General features: G+C 36.8%; 1 protein-coding gene across 1 annotated transcript; it reads left to right on the forward strand.

The window, feature by feature from the left end:
- Positions 907 to 7,520, forward strand: LOC109227396 (probable serine/threonine-protein kinase At1g54610). The gene is made up of 9 exons (XM_019392538.1): positions 907 to 1,750; positions 2,902 to 3,186; positions 3,459 to 3,776; positions 4,119 to 4,346; positions 4,649 to 4,746; positions 5,192 to 5,282; positions 5,439 to 5,963; positions 6,309 to 6,438; positions 6,812 to 7,520. Exons 1-9 carry the CDS (start codon positions 1,370 to 1,372, stop codon positions 6,829 to 6,831), a joined length of 2,076 nt encoding a protein of 691 aa, XP_019248083.1. The 5' UTR covers positions 907 to 1,369; the 3' UTR covers positions 6,832 to 7,520.

Genomic DNA, 11,070 nt, shown 5'->3' on the forward strand with positions numbered 1-11,070 from the left:
ATGAACAAACAATGTTTTAAAAAAAAATTTGAAAAAACGCTGCCAAAATATATGGCCAAACGGGCCTAAGAGTAACTGAAATAGATCAGAAAAAAATGGGGTTTAGAAATGTAATGGAAAAAGGAAAGAAAAAAATGTTAGTGGAGAAAGTGAATAGAAAAAAAAACTGAAACAGCTAGTAGCATTAAAAAGAAAAAAGCCACTCTCATTGTTCCCCCTCTTTACATCATTCTATTCACTTTCCCTTTTCTTTTTCTTTCTTTACTCATCCATTGCCTCTTACTTCTCTTACTTTATCTTTGTCCTTTCTATATCTCTCCTCCCAACGCCATAGAGAGAGGGGCAATGCTACAATATTAATAATGAGTACAGTTTAATTCAGTAATTTTTACTTAGATTTTGCACTTTCTATTTAAAAATCAATAATTAAAACGAGTTATGAGCTCGGTGATAAGGTTAGAATTTATAAACTTTAAATTTTATAAAGCCAAAGTGGGGTCCTCTGCCAGCCCATCCATTAAGACCACAACTGTTACACAAAACTTGAACCAAACCATACTTTATAAACAAATATAAACACAGTGTAATTAGTCAACACCAACTCAAACCAACATGTTCCTAAGTTCCTTCAAAATACTACACAGAGAGTACATTCCACGCGTTACATTATTGGCAACTCACACTCCTTTAGGACCTGTTCCTTTTGGAGATTGTCAGCCTTATTTTTTTGTCTGTGTCTACACTTGCCAATTTTCAAATACCACATACTATACCATAATATTATATCCAAAAATAAAACACTTCATGTGAGATTCAAAGTTTTCGCTAGGAAAACACCAATTAAACTATTTTAAAGAAATACCCTAATACAAGAACAAACAAGACTAGAGAATTTTAAATTTCTCATAAAAGTCAATAAAGACTTGTTGCTCTCAAAGACTGCCCATTCTTTTTTTTTTTTTTTTCCTTCATCAATTCTTTTCCCATTAAAAAGGGAAATAAAAACAGCCTATAAACTTAGCGCAGCAGAACGTCAGTGTAAAAGGCCACCAATTTCCTTTTCTCCCCGTTGATTACGCTTCTTTCCGTTGCTGCTGCTGCTGTGACTGCTAACCCCATTAAAAACCTCATTTTTCCCTCTTGTCCACCTTCCGCAATTGCCGCAATGAAAAGTTAAGAGAGAAAAGGAAGTGATTTTGAACAGAGAGTTTCGTTTCTTGATCATATAAATATAATTCAGAATTTGCATTGCTACTTCAGAACTAAACTTGACCCACGTCAAGATTTAGCCAAATTTCAACTGGGTTGGTCTTGGTTTGCAGTGAAAGCTGCTCTCATGGTGTTGCTGTGCAACTGACACGTGTCCGCCATGGGTTGTGTGGCGTCCAAGCAAACAGTGTCGGTAACTCCTGCATTTGATCATTCAGGGGTTCTCAGAGACAGTGAAGATGTCGGGTCGGGTCGTGACCGGGTCGGGAGCGGTGCTTTTGGACTGGACTTTGATTTGAAGAAGGTGAAGAAGAGGGCTGACTCAGGAGTGAGTGGAGGGAGCGAGTTGGGTGAGTCAGGTAGGGCGAGTTCAAATGGTTGTGGGAGTGAGTCAGTGAGCTTTAGGCTGGGGAATTTGCAGAAATATGTGGAAGGAGAACAAGTGGCAGCTGGTTGGCCTGCTTGGCTCAGTGCTGTTGCAGGAGAAGCTATTCACGGATGGGTTCCTCTCAGAGCTGAGTCTTTTGAGAAATTGGAAAAGGTTTGTTTTTTACTACTGAAGTTTGTCCTTATTAATTACTCCAGTTGTCTTTACTCAATTTTGTCGTGATACTACTGTGTTTTTAGGGATGTCTGATAAGTATTTTGTCATTTCATTGTGATATCTCAGGTAACGTATAGATTTTACCGTGTAATTCTGAGTTCTCATATGGTAACTATCTTTAGCAGTATTAGATTCATATGGAAAATAATTAATACATTTTCCCACTGATTTCTCTTAGTTACTTAATTTGATTTTAAAAAGATTTATGTCTTGATTCTTACTAATCAATGAGTCGTATCATTTTTTTCCCTTCTTTCTGCGAGTAGCACTCTGCGGAGCAGATGGAAACTAGAATTAGGAAGAACAGATGAAAGATTCTATTCTTTCATAGGGTCAGTTTGCTTGTTAGTTAAAGCATTGTCCCAAAATCGAAAAGGAATTGGGAGGTGATAATGTTTATTGAGATAAGGCAACCTTTTTGTATGTTTTTTTCAGTTCAACTTAAAACCAGGAATAAAGGTTGAGTTGCTAACTTGCTTCTTTCCCTTGCAAATCACTTGAGCTAGACTAAAGTTTGGATTACAGCGAATCAGTTTCGCTTGGCTCGTTTGATAATCATCCATATTCCAGAATACACATTTCCGCGACAAGCAATGAGGTCTTAAGTCATTAGTTGTCTTAAAAAGTTCTTGATCACTGTTGCATTGATATTTCTTCTATTTAAAGTTATATAACCTTCATCTAGTTCTGCTAACTTTTGAGCGCAGCATCCTTTACCCGCATATACGTAACTTGGATCACTGTTCCATAGTAGCTGATAAGATTACCAATTTTAAAAAAAAAATGGCGAAATCTCAGAATCAAGAGAAGAAGGCGCTGTCCTGAAATGTGCTACTTACGACAAGTGTTTTTCACATAAAGAAATTTTAAAATGATAGAAGATTAGAAGCCCTTAAAATTCTTGTAGAAAAATAAAGATGCATTTTTATTTGCTATGCACCAATTCAAGTTTGCTTCCCATCAGCTGATTAGGATCAATATGTTTCTTCCTGCATGGTAAACCTTTTAACAATTTATAGTTGCATTATGCAACTTTAGGTTTTCTAGCTGATGAAGGTTTTTTCTATGTCATTTCACTGCTGTAACAGATAGGTCAGGGCACATACAGCAGCGTATTCAGAGCACGTGATTTAGAAAGTGGAAGGACAGTTGCCCTGAAGAAGGTGCGATTTGATAACTTCGAGCCGGAAAGTGTTAGATTTATGGCACGAGAAATTATGATTCTCCGCAGGCTTGATCACCCCAATATCATTAAATTAGAGGGTCTTATTACCTCCAGATTGTCTTGTAGCATGTATCTTGTGTTCGAGTACATGGAACATGATATTTCTGGACTCCTGTCTCGTCCAGAAGTAGAGTTCAGCGAATCACAGGTTTGCTACCTTTTCAATAACATTACCTCGCTGCTTTGTCAACTAAATCTTTTCAATGAGCAGTTTGCCAAAAAAAAAAAATCCAATAAGTTGAAACTTTTCCTTTCATTTTGTTTTCAAATTTGGGAGGGAGAAGGGGGGGGGGGGGGGGGGGTTACTCCAGGATAGTAAGAAGGAAAGGATGGGGATCATCTCCCCTATATCTAAGTAAGAAGTCCTTTCTCTGTTTTATTTTCTTTTGGTTTGTAACGATGAGCTGGGTCATTTTACAGGTTAAATGCTACATGAAGCAGTTGTTGTCTGGAATCGAGCATTGTCATTCTCGAGGTGTAATGCACCGGGACATCAAAGGTGCAAATCTTCTGGTAAATAATGACGGAATTTTGAAGGTTGCAGACTTTGGATTGGCGAACTTCTGTAACCTTGGACGGAAGCAACCATTAACCAGCCGAGTTGTCACCTTATGGTATCGTCCTCCAGAGCTTCTGTTGGGCTCCACGGAGTATGGAGCTTCTGTGGATCTTTGGAGTGTCGGATGTGTGTTTGGCGAACTTCTTACTGGTAAACCTATTCTTCAGGGGAGAACTGAGGTACCTCCTTCAATGATTATATCTCTTAGCACACTGAAGTGGTTAAAACCGTCAATCTTTTTAAAGAAACTTACTATTAATATGGAAAAAATTCTTTGCTCAAATTACTTTTTCTCACTGTTCTATTGAATAGAAGATTAATCACATACTTGTCTGGAAACCGTACCTAATTTAACGCTCATACTTCTCAATCCTCCTCTTTCCTTAATAACAGTGTACCTATCTAGTTCAAACTTCACAGTTAGGTTTCTCACTGAACTGACTCATGATTAGCCAATTAGCTGAATACTTCTTAGTTTTTGCTGCATGAGTAACAGCAGAACAATCGATTTCGTGCTACAGGTTGAACAGCTGCATAAAATCTTTAAGCTCTGTGGATCTCCACCAGATGATTACTGGAGGAAATCTAAACTTCCTCACGCAACTCTATTTAAGCCACAGCATCCTTATGAGAGCTGTCTTTGGGACACCTTTAAAGATCTAACCAAAAGTGCAGTCTCACTCATAGAGACTCTTCTTTCCGTGGAGCCACACAAACGTGGAACTGCCTCTTCTGCTCTTGTATCTGAGGTATTGTTTTCATTTTTCAATCTCTTTTTTGGTTTTTTATATAGTAATGATAGTTTCTGTTATTGTATCATATACTTTAGTTTCTTTAAGCCTGTAAGAGTTGTTTTATGGTTTGGTTCTTCTTTGGTAATGAACGATGCAAAGAACAAGTTTGTCTGTATCTTATAAGTTGAACTATTTTAAAAAGTAATTCCATATTCCTGTATAAACATGTGTACTGTTTTTGCAATGTTTTTCTTATATTTTACAATTGCATAAATTTCAAATTCTCTAATTCCATAACGTCGAAATTCTATCTTTAGTACTTCAAGACAAAGCCTTATGCTTGTGATCCTTCAAGCCTGCCGAAGTATCCACCAAGCAAAGAGATTGACGCCAAACATTGCGAAGAAGCAAAAAGGTAAGAACCTGATAATAATTATGTCTAAAAGAGATTTTGTTTTAATAATTTTCTGGTTATATTTACATTAAACAGAAAATTACAATGGTTGGACAAAAGGGATATACCCCGTCCAAGGCCCCCTCTGTGTCCCGTCCCCCAAAACCAACCCTAAACAAAAAGACAAGGAGGAAGCGTGTTTTCCATCTGTCATTTTATAAGGGTGTGATTATGCTAAAATCAAGTCAATAATGGTCTTAAAACCATAACAATCAAAGAGAAGTATAAGCTTGTCTGACTAAAATGGCGAAACTGGTCTTTATAAAATGATTACTTCCACAGTATGATAATATTTAATGCCACTGTCTTGCTCCTTAGCGCTGACACAATCTCTTGCATTTGCTACATTTTCTAGCTTTTGCATAGATCTTCCTAAGTTACGATTTAATTATATGAGAATGTTCAGGAAGAAGCCTAGTGGAAGAGCACGTGGACCCGAGACAACCAGAAAGTCAACTAGAAAACAGAATGCAACTAATAAACTGGCACCTGAAGAGGTCCTCTCTCTCTCTCTCTCTCTCTCTCTCTCTCTCTCTCTCTCTCCCTATATACAGCTTGGATTCTTCTTCCTTTCTGTAAAAAGTTATAAGTTAATTTTTTCTTCACTTTGCATATTATAGGCAGAGAAAACTAAATGAAACTTTTCTCTGCAGAACTTACCGGTCCAAAATCAAGGTGTTAATAAAACTAACGGCAGTAGTCTGGGTGCTCAGAGAGAAGGAGATGTTATTATAGGTCTCGCGCGACCTAAGCCATCAGTTGATTCAATGGGCGAGGCTTCCCACATCAAGAATGCATCTCAAGGCGATGTCCCCTTTTCAGGTCCTCTTCAAGTTTCTGGATCAAGTGGTTTTGCATGGGCGAAAAGACGCTTTGATGATTCGTCAATGAGATCGAGGAGTAAATCAAGTTCAAGAAGCCTAAAGTTTGAACCTTCAGGTGCACTTCATAGTAAAAATAACCTGGAGCTAAAAAGACAAGACAGTGAAGCTACAATTGGAAGTCGGACCAATTCCAAGGGCCGTGGCACCTATGAATTCACCAAGCATGCAATGCAACAACACTGGAGCCAATTAGAGCAAACAGACTCGTTTGATGCTTCTGATGGCTACCACTCACAAGAACTGTCACTGGCTCTCTATCTGAAAGAGGAAACAGCTTTCAAGAGGATCAATGTGGTTAGTCAAAAACTTTTCTCAGGATTCAAATATAATAATTACACATTTTCTATTCGCTCTGTTAACACCTGCTTAAAATAAAGGGATAAGATATTCTATCATGGAGCTTTCAATGAAAACATGATAATTAGTGAATTTACAGATTACCGTCTTATGTGTTTGATTGATTGGTTGTCCTCTTCTGTTAGTTTTTTAAATGAATATTGGTGGCTGTGCTTTAGAATAATTACGGCGCCATGTTTGTGACTGTAACATTCAGAGAGTACAGCCAATTGCAAACCTCTGGAGTCTGGAGTCATGAAATGGAGTTGCATATTGATCATTTTAGAATTGTACTTTGAACAGATTCAGGATCAAGGGGACAAAGTTGAATTCTCAGGACCCTTGCTATCTCAATCACACAGAGTTGACGAACTCCTGGAGAGACATGAGCGCCAGATCCGCCAAGCTGTTCGACGGTCATGGTTCCAAAGAGGTGAAATGTTTCACTACTTAGAAAAAAACTTGTTAATCACTACATGTATAATATAATAGGCCTCTGAATTTATACGTTCAGGTAGAGTGACCTGTAATTGACTTTCTTGCTACAGTCGTTAGGTTTGGAAGTTAACAAGAGTAATAGCAAATTGAAATGACTCCTTTGAAACATCTATTTAAACAATTTGCTAACACCTATATTTATACATTTCAATATATTTCTACTCAGTTGTTAATTTATTGTTGGTGGTCTTCACGTCTCTTCATTTACGAGGATTGTTACTACATTCATACAGTTGGAAATCAGCTTGCCTTTGCTTAGCTATATTCACCAACCACCTGACTGAGCTTATTTTTATTTTCCTTTTCAGTGAGGAAAAATGGAAACTGATTGTGTGGTGCTCCTGTTTCACACGGTATACAGAAAAGAAATCAAGTACAGGAATTTTGACAGTGAGGATTCATAACAAACAACAAGATCATATACTCTGAAGTAGCCGAATCCAGGGAGCTGTTGATCTCGATCCCTAGCAGTGTGCTGTTGACTAACAAAGCTAAAAACCAACTCTATTCAAGAGCTGAAAGTGCTTCAAGATAATAAGTAAGGGCTGTTCATTCTTCATCCTTTCAATTTGTTAAGGCCCTGAAAATAATTTCCCCGAGTATTGTCTCTCCACGTCATCCTTGGCCTCTTTTCTCGGCAATGTATAGTTCTTAGCTGTCAAAACTCACTCATGTTTACCCTTCATCACAGAGTAGTGAGTGTATTTTGTACCTTGCTAATGCATATACTTGTTCCAAGGCGGCCGAGTTAAGAGGCCCGGCATGTCATGGTTAGAGAACACCATTGTCATTGTTCAAGTAAATCCAAGTAGAACTAGGAAAAAGATGCAAATTTTCCCCAGAAGTAGTTATAGATATAGAATGTGATTATATGAGAGCTGGTAATATTAGGTAAAGTAATGTTGATAGGACCACATGACCACATTCTGTTGGAGGATAATGATGTGATATGATATCAAATCATTGCTATGTGAGTTTTAATAATTGGGTCCACCACTGTGATATTTTTTTGGAAAAGGGTCCAATGGGCTATTGTGTCAAGGACATTGCAACACTTGCTTGGTTTTCAACACTAATTATGCATTCTGTAATTTTGAATTTTGATCACGCGGATGCCAAACTATGTCTAGAAAGAATTTTTTGTTATCAAAAGGAGAAAAACAGTGGTGCGTATTCAGCTCGAGGTGATAATCGAAATACAAAAAAGAAATGGTGAATAAAAAAGGAAAAATAAAACAACAACAAACTCAGTTTAATCCTACAAAGTGAGATTTGGGGATGGGTAGAGTGTACGCAAACCTTACCCTACCCTGTGAAGGTAGAGAGACTGGTTCAAATAGATGCCCGAATCAAGGAAAAAAAATAAAATAAAAAAAGCAGAACCACCAAGCATTAACAACAACAAGACTAATACAAAAGTACGAGGTCAAGAAACAACAAAATAAGATGATAGAATAACCGAAGGAAAGAAATAGTAATATATAGTAAAAGAAACCTGCGGACAAGTACATTTTTTTGTCTTTTTGGCTCCGGGTTATTTTTAAATATAAAAGTATATCATAATTTTGGGATAGACTAAAAATGAAAGTATACCACATGAATTATGAAAGAAGAAATGCTTTCTGAAAGTTTCTTACTTTGGTAGCACAAAGCATCATCTAAATATTATTGTCGATCTTTGCTATCAGAACTACAATCAAAACACAATCTCCTCCCTCCTATCCCTTCCCTATTAAATATCCTACTAATATGACCTACACTAATGCCCACCACCGAAAATTTATTAAAATTTCAAGTACAACATTTTTGACATACAATATCTTACACGAAAGAATATTAACTTCGTATATATACCAATTCATAAAATTGAATTTGGACAGGTATTTTTCATTAAAAATGGTAAATATTTGTGACATACAAAAATATTTAAATATTTGTGAGACATACAACAATATTTTTCTCCTCTCATATTCCCAACCATTGGGGGAAAATGGAAGTTAAAGTAAAGTGAGTTATAGAACGATTACAAGTCTCTACAAAGTTGTCGCCTTCTTTTTAACCCTCCTCAAGCTTAAAGAGGATGTTGATAAAACCTGTTGTAAGTAATATAGTATTTTATACTTTTTACGTTTACTTTTACCTGTCCACTATATTAAAAATATATTTTCACTTTTACTTGTCCACTATACTAAATCGAGAAAAAGACAGGTTTTTTTTTCCCGTTTTATCATTATCATTAACTACTTATTCCCCAAATCATTTTCCAAAGACTTTTTAAAATGTTATCATTATTATGGGTATTATGATAAAATACATACTTCATTTATTTTTTTCTTAAAGGGAGTACAAAATCAAAAATTGACAACTAAAACAGAGGGAATATTTTATATTTGGTTTTTACGTTGTTGATTTTGACTAATTCAAATTTACACCGTATAAATTCCATTAAAAAAAGAATTGCTCCTTGATTTTTTTTATTCCGTAGGCTCAATAATTACTTCACTTCCTTGGGAGTTGGAAGAAGCAAATGCATAGAGCTCACCAATTAATTCCCCTTTTTACTTCAACTAAATGCGTAATGAAGAGCCATAAACACTTGATAAATACGGCATATACAGTAACTTATGTGATATGTAAAAAGGAAGAATTGATTTAGGTGGAGTTGCAATTTTCTGAGCAACTTTACTTGTGAATTGATTACAAAACAAACAATCTTTTATTAGTTTTGTTAACAAAGTTTGATCTCTTCAAAGGAAGTTTATAAAAATATTGTTTATTTCCTTGCAAAACTTCAGTTATCCAACCTAGACTAGAGTACGTCGAAATAAAAGGAAAGTTGCTTTGTTTTAATAGATTGTTCTAAGTACCAGTAAAAATAGAAATTGCAACGAGAGGAATAAAAGAAAAGGGAATTCACGAGGCAAAATTGGTAATTGGGAAACACATGATGCCAGCGACAATATACTTCTCTTAATGTTCTGGAAATTTGAAAAGGTTACCACCTTTTGTCAAATCTTTACTACTAATAATCTACTATCGCGATTCTCCTTTTCTCTAATTTAATCTTATACCATCATCATCATCATCATAATCTTCCGCAATATTCCACTAATTGTGTTTGTAATCTACTTATAAGCATATGACAAAACACGTGGTGGGTCCACTCATTCTACCCGACCTCACCTTCAGCTTTCCATTTTACTATGATTATATACTATCAGAGACAAAGATGTTCATTACGGGAAATAAAAATATAAAAAAATAAATACACGAAGAAGCTAAGAAAATTTAACAATATAATATATAAAAAATATAAAAATTAACTAGATACACGTATACAGGTAAAGCCGGGCTAATGGTACGCCCCGACTTCTGATAGGATAAATTGAGCCAGAGATATGATGACGAGGAACCGGATCGAGGCAAGGGTCTTATTGAATCAGAATCCGGGAGCGTAACACCCACCCTCGAGAATATCGGGCCATGATCCGGAATCGGTCTAAATCCCAAAAGACCTCGGAGGACGTCGTCGGGCAATCAAGCACGGCCAACAGAAGGCCGTGATATCCGCGACCGATCGGATATCACGGTGCAGATCTCGGCAGGGAACCGGTGATTAGTTAGACATAAGATTTCATACCTTCTATAGAATTGTACGTAGGATAAAACTCCCCTACTATATAAAGGGGAGTCTGATTATTCATTAGACACATTGTAAGACACGCATACTAAGACTATTATTTTCTTTGCTCTTATTCTTGTTCATCAGTGCTGGTCATTGTGAGCCCGGATCGAGGGTGGATATTTCATTGGGGCTGGAATCCTCCTCCTCATGTGATTTGGATTCACTATATCTTTATTTATTTAATTCAATGCAATTTATCATTTGCATTGAATTAATCCACCTATTTTTAAAACCACTTACAAATTTAATTCTTATCCGTTTTCGAGAGTAAACAGTTTGGCCCCCACCATGGGGCTAAGGATAATAGTGGCAATTTGGTACAAATTTCCATAACGCACCCTATTTTACACTTGTTTTTTTAAGTGTTTTTGATTTCAGGTCAAAGGTAAAAATGTCAAACTCCCAATCCGCCCCTCTGAATGTTGATGCTGAGTCTGGCCACCACGGCGAAAACAACAATATAGCGCCCGACAACGAGGTTCACCCTATTGAGCCCAACGGGGTCCCAATCGCAGACCCAATCGACGTCAACTCCCACGTGTCCATCGACGCTAACTTGCTCTCCGACCCGGAGGTTAGCGTTAGCGAGGAGGTCAGGTCGGTAGCCGGGGATACTTGATCTCGCCCAAACTCACACCATAATTATAGGTAGTGAGGCGGTCGAAGCAATAATAAAACTCAATGCGCGTTGGGGTGGATTCCTCAGGGAGTTAGAAATGGGATTAGGTATACACCTGGTGTAATTGTATAATGTGCCTCAATTTGCACTTCCACATTTTTGTTGGTTGTTTCTATATCTAATTTAAACTATTGATTGCAATTAATAAACTAGAAGACAATGTTTTTCGTTTTGGTTATTTTCAAATGATAAAGGATCTAGGG

The sequence above is a fragment of the Nicotiana attenuata genome, chromosome 6, assembly GCF_001879085.1.
Source record: "Nicotiana attenuata strain UT chromosome 6, NIATTr2, whole genome shotgun sequence".
Lineage (NCBI taxonomy): Eukaryota > Viridiplantae > Streptophyta > Magnoliopsida > Solanales > Solanaceae > Nicotiana > Nicotiana attenuata.